Source organism: Ovis aries, chromosome X, assembly GCF_016772045.2.
Source record: "Ovis aries strain OAR_USU_Benz2616 breed Rambouillet chromosome X, ARS-UI_Ramb_v3.0, whole genome shotgun sequence".
Lineage (NCBI taxonomy): Eukaryota > Metazoa > Chordata > Mammalia > Artiodactyla > Bovidae > Ovis > Ovis aries.
In genome coordinates, this window is record NC_056080.1 from 114,667,738 (window position 1) to 114,685,767 (window position 18,030).

The window sequence follows — 18,030 nt, forward strand, 5'->3', positions numbered from 1 at the left end:
CATATAAGTTAAATAAGCAAGGTGACAATATACAGCTTTGACTACTCCTTTCCCAATTTGGAACCAGTCTGTTGTTCGATTCCAGTTCTAATTGTTGCTTCCTGACCCGCATGCAGATTTCTCAAGAGGCAGGTCAGGTGGTCTGGTATTCCTATCTCTTTAAGAATTTTCTCTCACTAGTTTTACCTTGTCTGGAATTTCGTATCAATGAGATCATACAGCATGTACTCTTTGTGTTCTGTTTCTTTCACTCAGCATGACCATTTTGAGATTCATTCATGTGGATGGATGGATGGGTTCATTTGTAATTAAGTAGTATTTCATTCCAGAGAAGGCAATGGCACCCCACTCCAGTACTCTTGCCTGGAAAGTCCCATGGACGGAGGAGCCTGGTGGGCGGCAGTCCATGGGGTCAGGAAGAGTCAGACACCACTGAGTGACTTCACTTTCCCTTTTCACTTTCATGCATTGGAGAAGGAAATGGCAACCCACTCCAGTGTTCTTGCCGGGAGAATCCCAGGGACGGGGGAGCCTGGTGGGCTGCCATCCATGGGGTCGCACAGAGTCGGACACGACTGAAGCGACTTAGCAGCAGCAGCAGCAGTATTTCATTCTATGGATGTGCCACATTTTGTTTATGCATTAGTGGATTGACAGACATTTGGGTTGTTCCAGTTTGGAGATATTATAAATAATGCATAACTGGCCTTTTTAAAAGCTGGAAGGAGGTCAATCCTATCTAAAGTGAGTTGGATTTTATTTTCTCCTACCTACAGGGCATCAGTACCATGATAGATTCCTATTAACTTTTAAAAAGAGCGGTGAAAACAAATCTCACACATTTTGGTCATAATACTCCTTTAAATGTCAGTGTTTTGTGCATTGAGTGTCTGTGAATCCTAAAAAATATAAGGAAAAGAAATTCTAAAGGTTCTGAAAGCTCACTTTACAACCAATAATAGAAAATACAAGTCGTTCGTGAGGTAAACTTTGGATAACATCGATTTTATCTCTGGAAAACGAAGCCCACAGAGTGTATCTTTCTTTTTTTTTTTTAGAGTGTATCTTTCGATCTGAAAAACATTAACCTTTCAAGATTAAACTTTCCATTTACTTATAAACAGGGAACCTGAAATACTACGACTTCAGAACTCAGCCAGAAGCGGGTAACCGCTTTGAATGCCGGGATTTGTAGTCCGTGAAATACTCGTCCTAACCAAGATGGCGGATATGCTAATGAGCGGCCCCGAGGGAGTCTGGGCCGCGAGGGGATTGGGCGATGCGGGGATTCCGCGGGAGGGAAGCTAAGACCAGGTGTTACAACCTTTCCAGCGAAGGAAGCCGGATGCCCTGAAGTCTCGCGAGATCCTGCCGGGGCCCAATGGAGCGTTGGGGTCGGCTTATCACTAGGAGAGCTTGTTGGGGGCGGAGCTCTGCCCTGAGCGGGCCGGGAGGCGTAGGTGCCCGGCGTAGCGGCGTTTAGGCCGAGCTACCGCGGTGAGGAGCGAAGCTGTGGCCATGAAGGAGGAGAAGGAGCACAGGCCTAAGGAGAAGCGAGTAACCCTCTTGACTCCTCCAGGTGCTACAGGCAGCGGCGGTGGGGCTTCGGGAGACAGCACCAAAGGGGAAGATAAGCAGGATCGGAACAAGGAGAAGAAAGAGGCGTTGAGCAAGGTGTCTGGCCGGCTGTTGGCCCAGGAGAGGGCGGGACGGTTCCACCACCCGAGAAAGATGGTTGGGAATGGGGCTGCCCTCTTCCTCTCCCAATCTCTTCCTCTGTTTCTTCACTTGAGTGAAAATCGCATCACCCTGTCTCATCCACTCTCCCAAAATGGGGGTTCCCTTCCCGGCAGAGCTCCGGGATGGGAGTGAGGGAGGGCGGGGGGATTCCCTGACTGGAAGGGTTTAGGTCAGAGCCGTGAGATGATGATGGGAGGGGGGGGCGATAGCGAAAAGGATGAGGAATTGAGGGGGAATTATTAAACAGAAAGGTGCTATCACCAGCGGGAGTAGTACGTGATAGGAATATTAACAGGTTAGTTGAGGGAATGGGTGGGTGGCGGCTATTAATGGTCTTGGGCCAAATCGGGTACATTCTGTTCGGGGAGCAGTGAGGGAATTGGGGGTATTTCTTAGAATTTTGAATTCTTTATGCTGACTGAATAAGGACTTTATCAATCAAGAATTCCTGGCACCCACAAAAGACCAGGGTTGGTTTACAAATTTCTTACCACTACTGAAAAATGGGTGACAGAAAATGAGGCGAAAACCTAGTAAACCGTGGGGCTTCGGGTTAACAGAACCTAAGATTTCCTTGCTCCAGGCAGTTCTCGTTTCTGAGAGTTTTTTTTTTTTTTTTTTTTTAAACTATGTTACTGTTAACGTTTGACTAATCGTTCTGAGCGTTCTGAACATTCTCTTGGGTTTTTAGAAGTGATCTCATCTTTTAAAGGCCAACTTTCTTCAGGAACAGTGATTCAGGTATGACAGAAAATTGATTTGTACTAATTTTATTTTCCTTATTCATTTCTTAAGGTGGTAATTCGGAGATTACCGCCCACTTTGACCAAGGAGCAGCTTCAGGAACATCTTCAGCCTATGCCTGAGCATGATTATTTTGAGTTTTTTTCTAATGATACTAGGTAAAATAAGAGGGAGGGGTAAATGAAAAAGGTTTCTTCCATTCTTTTTTTTAATCCTACTCATGATTTCTATTTTATTTTTGAGCCTTTTTAATATATGCATACTTGTAATTCAGCCAGACACCTGCAAGCACATTCACATAATTGCTTTCCTTCCTGCAGTTTGTATCCTCATATGTATGCAAGAGCATACATCAACTTTAAAAACCAAGAGGACATTATTTTGTTCAGGGATCGTTTTGATGGTTATGTATTCCTTGACAATAAAGGTGAGTCCTTTTAACTGAAGGGGAGTTTGTCATTTGTTTAAGACAGTGTATCCCTGTTCTCTTGATGCCTTCATAGTGTTTCTGAAATCCTGAGTGATAAGATGAGCAACATTTAAAGAGTTTTATGCATTTGATAAGCTTATGACAGCCTTATAAATAGATAATATGAGGTTTTACAGGTATTTGTATTAACCTATTATTTCTCTAGTTTGTCAACCAAAGGAAATTGCCACTGTTTTCTCCTCCTGTGACAGTTCTTTTGCCCTGTTTTAGGTGATCCGTTGTCTTGAGTATTTACTAGTTTTAAGTGATACTGACAAGTGACTCTTTAAACTTGTATGACAAGTTTTAAATATTTACTTCTCATCTTGCTTCAAGGACCAATACTTATTTAATTCAGATCCTTTATGTCAATAGTTGCCAGTTGGAGTACTGTTTAACATTCTAAGTTGTATGTAATTAAACCACTGAGCTTGATGATTTCCCACTTCCTATCCAGGAGTTTATAGGGAAGAAAAACTTCTGCATTAACCCTCATTTTATTATTTGTTGCTTGCAACATTTAGCCAGAGAATGTCCAAGTCTGGCTACTTTTGCTACTAAGTTTGCTACTTTTCTTTTGGCTATGCAATATTGAATGATGTGTGTTTTTGTTAGATTATATTTTTTCAATATTACTTCAGAGTTGGTAAAAAATGAAATCTTTGTCAGGGAATATGCCAGTAAAAGTTGAAGAATTGCCTCTATGTTTGTCCAGTTTTTATTAATCCCCCCAAACCAGCTACTTTTCTGCTCCACAAATTTATTCCAGTAGATAGCAAATGGTTTCCTGAAAATCTGAGTTGTGTTTAACTTTTTCCTCTCTTTATCCCTTACATTTAAACAAGTGATGGATTTTGTCAATTTATTGCTTTTTAATATCTTGTTCATCTAGACTGAGGACGTTAGACTTACTGATACTTTCACATGTCCTCATCACCTAATGCTTAGACAACCACTCTCTCTAAACTTATAGAATTTTCCATTTTCTGTATAATTTAGTCTTACTTTGCCATGAAAATAATCTTTTTGAAGATAGTGACTTAAGACAGCAGTTGTGGGAAAAAAGTCCAAATTCCTTAGGTAGACAAAATGTTTTCATCACTTCAGAAAGAATCCTGTATTCATTAGCAGTCATCTCCCATTGTTTGGCCTCACTTCTAATTTTTTTTTTTTTTGCCTATATTCCACAATTTCCTTTTGCTTCGGTCTGGTTTATCTATTCCTTTTCAGGTATATCAGTTATTAAGGTAATATGATTCTGCACTCACTAGGATTTCTAAAATCTTGTTTCCTCTGTGACTGCTTTGTGATATCTAATGGTCAGTTCTAGTAATTTATCCTGGCTTATGTTTACACACCAAAGGTGTAAAGATGGTATTTTATACCTTCTATTACATTATTCTATAGCAAGGATTTGATGTATTTTTCCAGTAGTCACTTAGGTTTTTAAAAAATTATTATTGAGATATAACTCATACCATAAAATTCAGTGGTTTTTAGTATATTCACAGAGGTTTATAACTATCACCACTGGGTAATTCCAGAATGTTTTCATCACTTCAAAAAGAATCCTGTATTCATTAGCAGTCATCTACCATTCTCCTCTCCCCCAGCCCCTGGCAACGGCTAATCTACTAACTATGGATTTCCTTATTCTGAACATTTCATATGAACTAAATCATATAATATATGGCCTTTTGTGACTACCTCTTTTACTTAGCATGTTTTCAAGATTCATCCATGTTATAGTATGTATCATTATCTCATTGCTTTTTTTTGGTTTTTGACATTATTAAAAATTATGGTAAAATACACATAAATAAAATTTATCATCTTAACCATTTTTAAGTGTGCAGTTCAGTAGTGCTGAGTACATTCACATTGTTCTGCAGCTAATCTCTAGAACTTCTTCATCTTGTAAGACTGAAACTCTGCCCATTAAACAACTCCCCATTTCTCCCTGCCCCAAGCCTCTGACAGCTAGCTGTTAATACATTCTGCCTCTTTGAACCACTATTCTTATTAAGTTGACCATTCTAGGTGTCTCATATAAATGGAATAATAGTATTTGACTTTTAGTGACTGGCTTATTTTAATTAGCATATTGTCCTCAAGGTTAATCCATGTTATAGCATGTGTCAGAATTTCCTTTTCCATTGTATGTATATACTTCATTTTCTTTATCCTTTCATCCTTTGAGAGACATTTGGCTATTGTGAATGCTGCTGCTGGAAATGTACAAACATCTGTTCAAATTTCTGCTTTCACTTCTTTTGAATATATACCCCAAAGTGGAATTGCTGGGTCATGTGGTAATTCTATTTTTAATTCTTTGAGGAACCACCATACTGTTTGCCATAGTGGCTGCACCATTTTATATTCCCACCAGTAATGCCTGAGGGTTCTAATTTCTCCATGTCCTTGCCAACACTTGCTATTTTCTGTTTTTTTTTCCCCCCTTTAATAGTAACCATTCTGACAGGTATAAGGTGATATTGCATTGTGGTTTTGATTTACATTTCCCTAATGATTAGTGAGGTAATATTTTAATCTCTTCACATTCTTAAGCACATAGCATCTTTTCATTTGCTTATTGGCCATTTATATATCATCTCTGGAGAAATGCCTATTCAAGTCCTTTGAACATTTAAAAATCAGATTATTTGGGGGTTTTGTTGTTGTTGAGTTACAGTTCTTTACATATTCTGTATATTGACCCCTTATCAGATATATGATTTGAAAATATTTTCTCCAGTTCTGTAGGCTTCCTTTTCACTCTGTTGATTGTGTCCCTAGATGCACAGAAGTTCTTAATTTTGATGCAGCACAGTTTATCTGTTTTTCACTTTTGTTGCCTGTGCTTTTGGTGTCTCCTGCTGTATTTTCTAATAACAGCTTTACTGAGATATAATGCACATGCCATAAAATTCACCCTTTTAAATAATTACAGTTCAGTGTTTTTTTAGTATATTCACAAAGTTGTGCAGCTATCACTACAATCTAATTTTAGAACACATTCATCACACCATGTACCCATTAGTTGTTACACCCCATCTCTAGACAAGCACTAACCTGCCTTCTGTCTCTAGCCTTACTTATTGTAGAGATTTCTGGTTTTGTAGAAAAATCAATTAAGGTATAATTTTCATTTTAAAATGCATCCATTTTACATGTGCATTTGGTGACTTTTGACATATTTATACCCCTGTATAGTCAGTATTGTGATCTTGTTTTGTTTTTTGTTTGTTTGCTTTTTGGCTGTGCCATGCAGTTTGCAGGATCTTAGTTCCCCCACCAGGAATCCAGTCTGGACCCTGAAGTGAAAGTGCCAAGTATTAAGCACTGGACCACCAAGGATTCCCTTTGATATATTTTTTAAATGAAAATTAGTTTGTAGATTTTTTTCCCCCCGCATATCACAATATCAGAGTTTAGAGGTTGAATTTAAATGAATATTTTAATTCCCTCCCATATATTTTTGTTGTTTTTTCGGTATGAATTGGGGACTGCTTTGGTACCATGTTGATTTTAGTTGTGCCAATAAGATTTATGTCTTTTGGGAGACCCTATTCAGATCACTGTCATCAAAGGAAGCCTAGAGAGCAGGAGGTTGAGTCTCTTGTATCCATTTTTGACATTTTCTTTCTTTTAGCAAGTGTGCTATTTTTTCTAAACAGGTCAGGAATATCCTGCCATCGTAGAATTTGCACCTTTTCAAAAAGCTGCAAAAAAGAAGACTAAGAAAAGAGATACTAAAGTTGGAACTATTGATGATGGTATAGTATAGCTCTAGTTACTTAATGCGCTAATGCCATGTGTTTTTAAATTTAATCTTCGATTAATAATTGACTTACAATGTTGTGTTAAAGTGATTCAGTTATACATATATCCATTCTTTTTCAGATTCTTTTCCCATATGGATTATTACCAAATACTGAATAGAGTTCCCTGTGCTATATAGTAGGGCCATAGATTTTTAGAAGAATATATTACCTTTGTGGGAATTGAGTGGACTCCAATCTTTTAAATTAAGAAAACATACGAAATAAAGTTCATGAGAAATGTAATTCACTGATGAAAGCTTTGCTTGTTAGAATGGAGATGGGTTTCCTCTAGTTATCACTCTCTTTGGCTAATGGCTTTTCATTCCTTCACCATTAAACAATATATTGTTGACTGTTGAGTAGTAAATCACCTTAGGTATATTCATTAGAAGACAATGGAAAAAGTCAGATGTTTCAAAATACAACTCCTTAAGGCCCCTTACCATTTTTATGATTATTTATTTGACTTTTGGTTTCCATTTGTATAAAGAGGAAGAGTTATCATTGAGAACTGTGATGGAAAAATTTCTGTGCTTGAGTAACAACATAAAGTAACTGAAGTGGCCAATCCTGTTTCTAGGCTTTGAATATGCAGTTAACTGCACACATTGAACTGAAATACTGGAACTAAAAAACAAATAATTGCCATTTATGGTAAACTGGATCCAGGTTTTGAGATCTCAGTAATGTGGTTGTTGGTTAAGGACTTAGCCATAATATTTTATATCAGATTGGTATTTCAGAATCACCTAGTTTGGTTTCCATTATTATTTATTACTATAATGTGTATTTTATAAAGAAAACGCAGGCAAGACTCAACACACAGCTGCTTATTGACTGTATCATAGACTCAGATGTTGAAGACTAGATCAGGTGACATGCTCCACAGTGCATTCTCCACATAGAATATAATGACTCAGATGTGCTACCCCTTCTGATGTCGGAGGCATGTAGGAAAGAATTCCAGATATTACCATCACCTCTAGTGCCACATCTAGGACATCCCCCCTCATTTATTGGGTGTTTAGAACACCCAATTTTGATATTCTGAGTTTCTTTAAAGTGAGGTGTACCCATGTAGGAACTGCTTACATGCTCTACATGATACTCTCTGAGGGTCCCATAGCTATAGCTTACAGTTCTCCCATAAGTATGACTCTGGATTAATAGGAGTGGTGGTTTTTAAAAGCAAACTACTTAACATCCCTGGAGGTTGTGTTACAATGCATGGTGTCTCACTTTGCCTGACTCTGTCGGTATATCTAATAGGAGTTCTCAGAGTAAGTGACCAATAAAGCCCCAAATAGTCTATCTTATGGGTATAGTTGGGTTTATTTTCAATCTTCCATGAAGCAGAAAATTATCTTCTTTGATAAGTAAATATCCTGGATAATATTTCTTATTTTGTTTAAAGTCTGCTATATTTTCTATTTACTTAAATAATTATTTAGATCCAGAATATAGAAAATTTTTGGAGAGCTATGCTGCAGATAATGAGAAAATGACATCTACTCCAGAGACACTGCTAGAGGAAATAGAAGCAAAAAATAGAGAACTAATAGGTAAGTGGGCAAAAGAAATTAAGCATTATGGTTTTTTCATCAGAAGACCTGTCAGACTCCCACTTCCATCATTTGCTAGCTATGTGACCATAGTAAAGGCACTAACTTCTCTGAGACTGTTCATTCTACTATAAAGTGCAGATAATAGCTGACTCACAGGATTATAAGAATCCATCAATAAGATGGGAAATATTCTCTGACTTAATTGCACATATGCAATTAAGTCATGTCCAACTCTTTGTGACCACATGGACTATAGCCTGCCAGGCTCCTCTGTCCATGGGATTCTCCAGGCAAGAATACCGGAGTGGGTTGCCATGCCCTCCAGGGAATCTTCCCCACCCAGGGATAGAACCTGGGTCTCTTATATCTCTTGCATTGGCAGGCGGGTTCTTTACCAGAAGAGCCACCTGGGAAGCCCCCTCTGACTTATTTAGTGCCACACAAATGTTAGTATAAAACTTTGAAGAGCTATATGGGACCTTAAGATGTTAATGAGTCTTTGAAGATCAGTTGATGTTTTCTACTAATAAGTTCATATTCGTAAAAAAAAATTTTGACTTGAAAATATTAAAAAAAATGACATTGGTTACTGCAGAATTGAAAACCTCTTGAGAAATTCTAGCTTGGATGTTGGTTTTGGTATTAAGTTGTCACTACTGCATCGGCTCTAAACATAAGCATAGCCTCCAACCTGCACAGGATTTCCACTCCTAGGAATTTCTCCAAAGGAAGTATGCTTTTCAAAAAGCTAGCTGTAAGATTAGATAGCATTGTTCAGAATATTGAAAAATGAATTAAATATTCTTTTAAAACTTGGTTTTTATTAATGGATGCTTCCCTGGTGGCTCAGCTGGTAAAGAATCCACCCGCAGTGCGGGAGACCTGGGGTTCATCCCCGGGTTGGGAAGATCCCCTGGAGAAGGGAAAGGCTACCCACCCCAGTATTCTGGCCTGGAGAATTCCATGGACCATATAGTCCATGGGGTTGCAAAGAGTCAGACACGACTGAGCGACTTTCACTTTCATAATATAAGCCCACCTCTGATAGTTTCCATAAAATAAATTCCCAGAAGTGGAATTACGGGGTCAAAAGTATTAGATATTTTTAGCCCCTTATCCCAGTTTCTTCCTGGTTGAACAGATTTATACTCCCATCTGTAAAACAAGAGAATGTCCTTCACACCTTATTCTCACTGACACCAGGAATTGCTCTTTTTAAAAATTGTTTTATTGTTTTAATTTAAATTTCTTAACTTTTAATATTTTAAACCTTCCTAATTTAAGTAGACTATTATAAAACTTCTTTCCAATAAGATAGTTGTGAACTTACTGTTTGAGGGGTGTAGTTTTCCCACCTCGGGTGGTTGGCAGGGAATGTCAGAAAATGGACTCCTTTCTAGGGTTTGATTAAGTATTATTAATAATCTGTTTACATTTGTGTAGCTAAAAAGACAACTCCACTTTTGAGCTTCCTGAAAAACAAGCAGGTAAACCTTTTGTTTTTCTGGTTCTCACAATACTTCTATTTCATTGGTTCGCATTCTGTAAATTTAAGAGCATTGGGATCGTACAGTAGGGATAGCTGCTTTCTCTACCACTGTTCTTTAAATATTTGGCTCTCTGACCTGCTCCTTCACTCTGGTTGTTGGACCATAGATTCACTCTGCAGAGCTAGGGGTTCCTTAGCTTGTTCCAGTGGCATTCTTGAATTGGATACTGTAGCAAGGCAGCAGTGGGAAACTGATGAGCAGGCTGTGGTCTTTTTCTCTCTCATATTCTGAATGGAGTCGGGAGGGGGTTAAGGAAGTGGAAAGTGGGAAGGAAAGATGATACAGTTAAGTGGGTGCCCACCGTACTTTCTGAACTATGTTTTTGGTGGTAATTACCTTGTCTGAAGACTGTTGATGTTTCTTTGCAGAGGATGAGAGAAGAAAAGAGAGAAGAAAGGAGGCGGCGAGAAATAGAAAGAAAAAGACAAAGAGAAGAAGAGAGGAGAAAGTGGAAAGAAGAAGAGAAACGAAAACGCAAAGATATAGAAAAGCTAAAGAAGATAGACAGAGTTCCAGAAAGGGACAAATTAAAGGATGAACCAAAGATTAAGGTATGAACATAAGTTAAACCGACTGCATGTTGCTGAAAATTGCATGTACTATATCTACTTCTTCAAATATGCATGCATCTTGTATTGGTGTAAACTATTTTAGTTTTGTTTTTGTCTTTTTTGGGAGGGAGTGAATCTTTCCTGTAATATTCATGTATTACTCTTAATTTAAGATAATTTAAAAGATTAAGTAGTTTACATGGGATTTCTTTAGTGCAGTGTTATTTATAATCATTGAAAATGTTCGATTTTGGATTATTATTCTCTCAGTTCATATATAAGGGCGTAGGGCTGGCTGGCATGAATTATGGGTTTTATTCAGCTTTTCCTTCATATTTGATACATGAAGTTGCCTCATCTGTTTGTTTTCCACTGTCTTCAGGTACACAGGTTTCTGTTACAAGCTGTGAATCAGAAAAATGTAAGGACCAAGTACATGATACAGAGCACCTAGTATCATGTCACACACACACAGGTCTTAGTTAATAAGTCCTTTTGGTGGCGGTGGTGGTAGTGTTACCTGTAGAAAATGCCCTCAGGCTGACTTGAGTCTTAAAAGCTGAACCGTTTTAAATTCCTGATTTAGAAAGAAACCCAGATGATTTCCTGATGCTCTGCTGTGTACCCAGAAGCTTCAACAATGTGCAGTGAGAGGACAGCCATGCCTTAAGAGCTCTTTCCCCTTCCTTTATACACCTCTCATACCTGGCTGCCTTGTGGGAGTTTTTGGAATATACATCCTCTCCCCTCTCACATGATTCCCCACGTTACCTTCTTGGGTCTCCCTGGGAATCTGTGAGCAGCAGATTCTGATTAACACAGTGCATGTAGGAAGAGGAAAACCTGTGGAAAGACTCCAGCCTAGCTGCTTCCCTTCCAGGGGCCTGGCTTGGGCAGCCCTTGCTCCAGCAAACTGCCCAGGGAAGTACTTGTACATAGTATGGCAGAGAAAGTCAGAGAAAATCTCACAGAGATGATGGCTGAGTCTCCTTTTACCTCCTCAGAATTCAGCCGGTCAAGTCGCTAGGGCACCCCGAGGCTCTCCAGGACTCACTGGTGATAAGGGGCTTGGCGGTGGCAGGGTGGGGAGGTTCTCGTCTTAATTCCTTCTATCAATCTCTGTGTCTGCCCTGCTACAAGCAACCTGACTCGCTATTTCTGTCAGCAAGGCAGAAGGTCAAGCCGGCTATGCTAGAGACGTTCGTTAATAGTCTTATTAGAATAATGAACATCTTGGCTCCTGACGAAGATGTTCATTAGAGAAATAAGAACACTTGCAATGAAACCTGCACATGTTATCCTCACTTTGCACTGGTGCCTCTATAGTGTCCACTCTGGACTCACTGTTTTCAGTGGCTGTCTGTGTGCTGAAATACTTCATGCTTAAGTCTCATGCGCGATGCTTTGCCTTTAGCTTCGTGGCTTGTATGATGCCTTCACACTGAGATGAAACTCTGTATGATGCCTTCACTCTGAGACTTGAAATTCCTAAAAATCTCTCTGAATATCCAACACTTGGGGGTGTATTCTAGAGAGATTTGTAGAAGCGGCATAATAAACTTCTGTTAACAATCTGAACTTTATAAACCACTTTTTTTAGAATTGCATTCTGTCATATATACATATGACATTGAACAGTTCCTATTCAGTAGAGATGGAACTTCACAGTTCTGTTGTATGAGATATTTGGATTTTTAAATCAAATGCCAAATAATTCTTGCTTATCATCTCTAATGATAGTATGATTGTACCATCATAAGTATGTAGCTACTCTCAGACTCAAGGCAAAATTATTCCTGCAATGGATCTCTCCTTTGGTGACAAGGTATTTGTTGTTCTAATAACTGTGTAAAAATAGTCCAGCAATAATGACCTGGCTAGCATTTTAAATTTGTACCATATTTTCCTATCAAGTTATACCGATATGCTGGCTTGCTACAGAAGGCATACTTGAAAGTAAGGGTTGATCTACTCAAAGGTTGACCCATTTAAAGCCAAAGGAGTCTTGATCCTATTGCCACAAAGTGATTAAACCACTTCACTGGAGTGCATAACACTTTCACATTAATAGCACCCTTTTAGCAAATTACTGCTCTTTGTGCACTGTTTGTTCACCTGAAAGTTTGAGTACTGCAGAGACGGGGCCTTCAGTAGCCTGCATTGAAAATATTTAGTATATTGTTTTCTTTGCGAGAATCAGAAGACAATCCCATCCTTCAAAATAAACCTAAGTTTGTTCTCTTTAAAGCTGCTCAAGAAGCCAGAAAAAGGAGATGAAAAAGAATTGGACAAAAGAGAAAAGCTCAAGAAATTGGACAAAGAGAATCTGAGTGATGAAAGAGCCAGTGGGCAAAGTTGTACATTGCCCAAGCGTTCTGAGGGTGAATTTAAAGATGAAAAGCCTAAGAGGTCGGTAGTCGAGGGCTCTTGGGTACATTTGTTTTCGACCTGTTTCTGGCTGCTAGTTTTACTGCTGCATTCTGGACTTGTACCTGAATCAAGATACTGGGTTTTATGAGGGGTATGGGGATGAGGAGGACAGGTTTCAAGTATTTTAGTATCTTAATCTGGTTGAATGACTTGGGGTTTTTTTCCAAATTGCTTTTCAAAATAGTAGTTTTTTTGTTTTTTTCAATGCTGCTCCGAAAGTTCAGCCTCGTTGGAGTGGCCAAGGCAGGATCAGAGTGTTCCTTGTGATTAGAAGAGCTTCAAGGGTGCATTCTCAGATTTGTTTTTCGTGCAGACCTGAAGATGAGAGTGGCAGAGAATACAGGGAGAGGGAGCGGGATTATGATCGAGACCAAGAGCGCATCCTGCGGGAGAGAGAGAGGCTGAAGCGGCAGGAAGAAGAGCGCCGGAGGCAGAAGGAGCGCTATGAGAAAGAGAAGGCTTTCAAGAGAAAGGAAGAAGAAATGAAGAAGGAGAAAGAAACACTTCGGGATAAAGGAAAGAAGCCTGAAAGTACAGAGCCAGTAGGCAGCTCAGAAAAAACTGAAAAGAAAGAAGAAGTGGTTAAGAGAGATCGCATAAGAAACAAGGTGCTGCATTTCATTAAACTTCTTTTCATGAGGATTTTCTTTGTCTTTTCCTGCAAGTATAAAGGAGAGGGCTAGCTCATTGTTATGGAATTTTAGGGGAACTTTATCTGTATCTTTTTTCAGTCTTGGTGGGGTCCTTTTATTAAAGTTTGTGTATACTTTTCAACGGAGAAGGCAATGGCAACCCACTCCAGTACTCTTGCCTGGAGAATCCCATGGACGGAGGAGGCTGGTGGGCTGCAGTCCATGGGGTCACTATGAGTCGGATATGACTGAGCGACTTCACTTTCAGGTTTCACTTTCATGCATTGGAGAAGGAAATGGCAACCCACTCCAGTGTTCTTGCCTGGAGAATCCCAGGGACAGGGGAGCCTGGTGGGCTGCCATCTATGGGGTCACACAGAGTCGGACGCGACTGAAGCAATTTAGCAGCAGCAGTAGCAGTACTTTTCAAACATACACAAAAGTAGAGAGAACAGAGGAGTAGTAGGATGTACTTATCACCCAGCTTTGGCAATTATCACCTTGTGGCCAATTTTCTTTCTACTCTACCCCATCTTACTCCTATGGGATTATTTTCAAGCAAAACCTAGACAGATAATTTCTTCTTTAAATATGTAAAGACATATGTAAATATGTAAAGAGTAAAGACTTTTTTTAAAAAAGTTTGGTCACACTGTGAGGCAAATGGGATATGGGATCTTAGTTCCCCAACCAGGGACGAAACCCATGCTCTCTACAGTGGGAGTGTGGAGCCTTAACCATTGGATTGCCAGGGTTTTTTCTTAATAAAATAACCCTAATATTATTTTTCTTAATAAAATAACCCTAATAGCATTTTCACACCAGACAGAAGAATTTCTGACAATAACTCCTTAGCATCCTATCTACCCAATGTATAGATTTTCCCAATTGTCTCATTAACATCTCTTTTCATTAACATCTTTTTTATAGGCTCTAAACAAGGTCCACAAATTGTATTTGCTTGAAATGTTCCCTTAAGTCTCTTTTATTTTTATTTTTTTTTTTTTATCAGTCTTTCCGGAAACTGATCCGATTTTAAGTCTCTTTTAATCTAAGTAATTCCTCCTCCTTTCGTTTTCTACCATTTCTTTGTTGCAGAAACCAGTTTGCCCTCTAGAGCGTCTAATAGTCCAGAGTGGCTAATTATATCCCTGTGGTAACACTGAACATGTTCCGCTACCTTCTATGTTTCCTTGAAAACCAGTAGTCATATCTAGAGCAGGGTCAGAAATTTTTTTTCGTTCAAGGGCCAGATGGTAAATATTTTAGGCTTTTGTGGGCCACGTGGTCTCTGTCAAAACCAGTAAGCTTTGTAGGAAAGTAGGCATAAACAGCATGTAAAAGAATAAGCATGGCTGAGAGCCAAACTTTTTTCACAGAAAGAGGTGGGTGGCCCCCTCATCTAGAGGCCTTAATATATTCAGACCCAATTGTTGGCAAGAATACTTGATAGGTGGTGGTGTGCAGTTCCTACTGCATTGTATCAGGAAGCATACAATGTCTTGGTATCCGTTTATTGTGATGTTAAGATTGACCAATAGTAATGGTACTATGGTTATGTGATAAGATGTTCTTGCTCTTAGGATACACAAGCTGAAATATTACCAATGAAGAATCATATGATCAATAATAATGGTATTATGGTTATGTGATAGGATGTCCTTGCTCCGAGGATATACAAGCTGATACACAAGCACTTATTCTCCAGTGGTTCTGCAAAAATAATAATGTATCTATGTATGTGTGTGCCTGCATACACACTAGAGACAGCAAAGGCATTTTTGACAAAATGTTAATCATCATGAATCTAGGAGAAGGGTATTAGGTATTCATTGTACAAGTTTGGCAACATTTCTATAGATTTAAAATTTTTTGAGATAAAAAGTTGGAAAAATGGCTGATCAGTTAGCTCAGGTATTGTAAGCCTGATCCATGTAAGATTTTGTCAGCCTTTCTCCTAATGATGTTGTTTAGATTCATTATTTCATAGGGAGAGATTGGAAAATGTTGATATATATACAAATTCTGCCTTTCCTGTTGCATTTATGATCTGAAATTCTTCCACAGAGAGTTGTTTTCCCTTATCAACTATTTGGTTAGTCTTGAAATTCAGTTCACACAGGAAAGGCAAAAATAGCACTTGATCCATTCCTTTTATTTACAGTATTCAGAGTAATGCGTTGGTGTCCCAGCAACTTGTAGGGGTTATCAATGAGTTTTGTTCTGCTTAGTCTTTAAATAACTTGTGGATTTAGAAATACTTGGTGAACTCCAACTTGTTATTATCAGTTATTGCCCTTGTTGACGTTTAACTTGTACTATCTTTGCACACTGGCAGCCCCATCATCAGCTTCTCTAAATACTATGTGGCAGTCTCATCTGTTTTAATGTTTCTTCTTGTTAAAACAGTGAAATGTTTTGCTGGAATTACTCGCTTGAGAATAATGCTTTAAGGCTCTTTCATATGTCAGGGAGAAAGGACAAGGAAGGCTCATGTTGTCTTTTGTTGAATTAGGGGAAAAAAGGCCTATACATTTAAGTTTTCCAGGGTCATATTGTGATAAACCAAACACATTACTTGAACTGAGAGGTACCTGGTGATGATATTGAGGCCTATTTAGGAACCTGAGATGTAAAGTGTTACCTAGAGATTCTCAAGCTGGGTTGTCACCTTGTCAAATCTGAATTAAGAGAGAGTCATATTTGTGCTAAGTTACTAGTGTCTGAGCTCATAACTTCAGGGACTTTGCAGTATTAAGAATTGGCATTCTTTATTATTGTTTTCACTCCTAAAATTTTCTTAAGTGGCGGTGCATTTTAAAATCCATTTACTGATGGGGAGGAGAGGTAGACAACAACCACAGTTTCTAAATAAAAACTATTCAAGCTGATTCAGAACATCTTGAGATAGTAAAGAAAATTAGGCAGTAAACTTATCAAAATTTACTCTGGGCATATAAAATAATACTTGATAACTATTGCTTATAAATAGTTGTTTTTTATTTATAAAAATAAATAGTTGTGAAATAGTTGTTTTTCTTTGTAGGTAGGGGAAAGGAAGCAGGCAGTTTGAAGCCAAGTAACCATCAACACTTACTGTCATGTACTGTGCCCTCAAATTTTGATCTCGTGTGGGCTCTCACTGGTATATATATTCCCCTGGACATGCTTAGTAGCAGTTTTGTAACATGAGCATTTCATTTTACTTTAGGATCGCCCAGCGATGCAGCTTTACCAGCCAGGAGCTCGAAGCCGAAATCGACTCTGTCCCCCTGATGACAGCACCAAGTCCGGAGATTCAGCCATAGAAAAAAAGCAGGAAAGTGGTATTAGCCATAGAAAAGAAGGAAGCGAGGAGTGATAGGTCCAAATGGCCTTAGGTGTCCTGACTGTCTAGGCAGCCAAAGAGCACGAATTAAGCAATCCAGAAGTGCCTTCAGGGCAAAGGAATAGAGAGAGAGAGAAAGGGGGTCGCTGTGCTGGTGGGGTACACTGCAGAGGAGTATGTTTTGCGTTAAAGCAGGAACCCGATTGCAGGTTCAGATTGGAAGTACAATTTTCATTTTTCATGCAGTTCCTACAAATTTAAAGTGTCAGACAAAGCTGAGGGGGAGAGGACACGCATTGCAGTTTGCAGGCAAGAAGTATCACGAGAGGACTTATTTAGGTATGACACGAGAAGAAGATAGAAGTGGCTTTAAAATCAAAAGGTTTTCTTAATCCTGGATTGAATTTTCTTAAATTTCAATGGAGCAGAGTCACTGTGAAGTCTCGTTCAGATCTAGTTATAGTCATTGTTGGTGATAACTGTTGACTTTGTGTAGTGTAGAAGCAAGAAGCATGTAATTGTAATACAAGTACAGTGAAGGATATAACACATTTTCACTTATGCAGAAATTTAAATAGTCATGTCATGTCGATATCTTATGTCCTAAAGTTTTAGGATTAGTTTGGGAACAGCTACCCACTCCAGTATTCTGGCCTGGAGAATTCCATGGACTATGTAGTCCATGGGGTTGCAAAGAGTCAGACACAACTCAGCAACTTTCACTTTCAGTTTAGTTCTTTGTTTGCTTACGTGAGATTAGTGTAAAAAAATTGTTTTTAAACATCTCCTTTTGCCTTTAGTAATTTTTATATTTGTAAAGTTTAACCCTTAGTTGATTCTTGACAATCCAGTCTTTGTTTGACTTTAGGTCTCATGAGCTGAGTGCCTACCCTCTCCAGGAAGGAAACTGCACCAATATTTGTTCCTGTTAAATAGCAACTTAGCTTGTTTTGCATTGATGTCAATAAATATCAACATCACTCAAGTATGAAGCTAAGTGTGTTTATTAACCTTACAAAATAGCTATTACTTTTGAGAAATTAAACTTTTGATACTTATCTTTTGGGAATTTTGAAAGTGGATGAATGCTATTTGTTTCTGCCTTCACGAGCACCGTGCTTTTATTTTACCCCCAAAGAAGACCAAATCATGGTTCACCATTCTTGTTCCATGAGAACTAGAATTCGTCTGGACGAC

General features: G+C 38.7%; 1 protein-coding gene across 5 annotated transcripts; it reads left to right on the forward strand.

The window, feature by feature from the left end:
• The first annotated feature begins 1,418 nt into the window (after positions 1–1,418).
• Positions 1,419–17,818, forward strand: UPF3B (UPF3B regulator of nonsense mediated mRNA decay). Of its 5 annotated transcripts, none has more exons than XM_042242450.1 (11): positions 1,419–1,674; positions 2,536–2,642; positions 2,805–2,911; positions 6,631–6,729; positions 8,229–8,339; positions 9,786–9,829; positions 10,261–10,443; positions 10,826–10,864; positions 12,692–12,852; positions 13,187–13,481; positions 16,717–17,818. In XM_042242450.1, exons 1-11 carry the CDS (start codon positions 1,519–1,521, stop codon positions 16,864–16,866), a joined length of 1,452 nt encoding a protein of 483 aa, XP_042098384.1. In that variant the 5' UTR covers positions 1,419–1,518; the 3' UTR covers positions 16,867–17,818. The 5 variants fall into 5 exon arrangements, with proteins under 5 accessions (XP_042098384.1, XP_042098389.1, XP_042098387.1 ...); XM_042242455.1 differs by lacking the exon at positions 2,536–2,642 and adding an exon at positions 2,432–2,481 and having other exon boundaries at positions 1,419–1,579; XM_042242453.1 differs by having other exon boundaries at positions 1,419–1,579.
• The last annotated feature ends 212 nt before the right edge of the window (positions 17,819–18,030 follow it).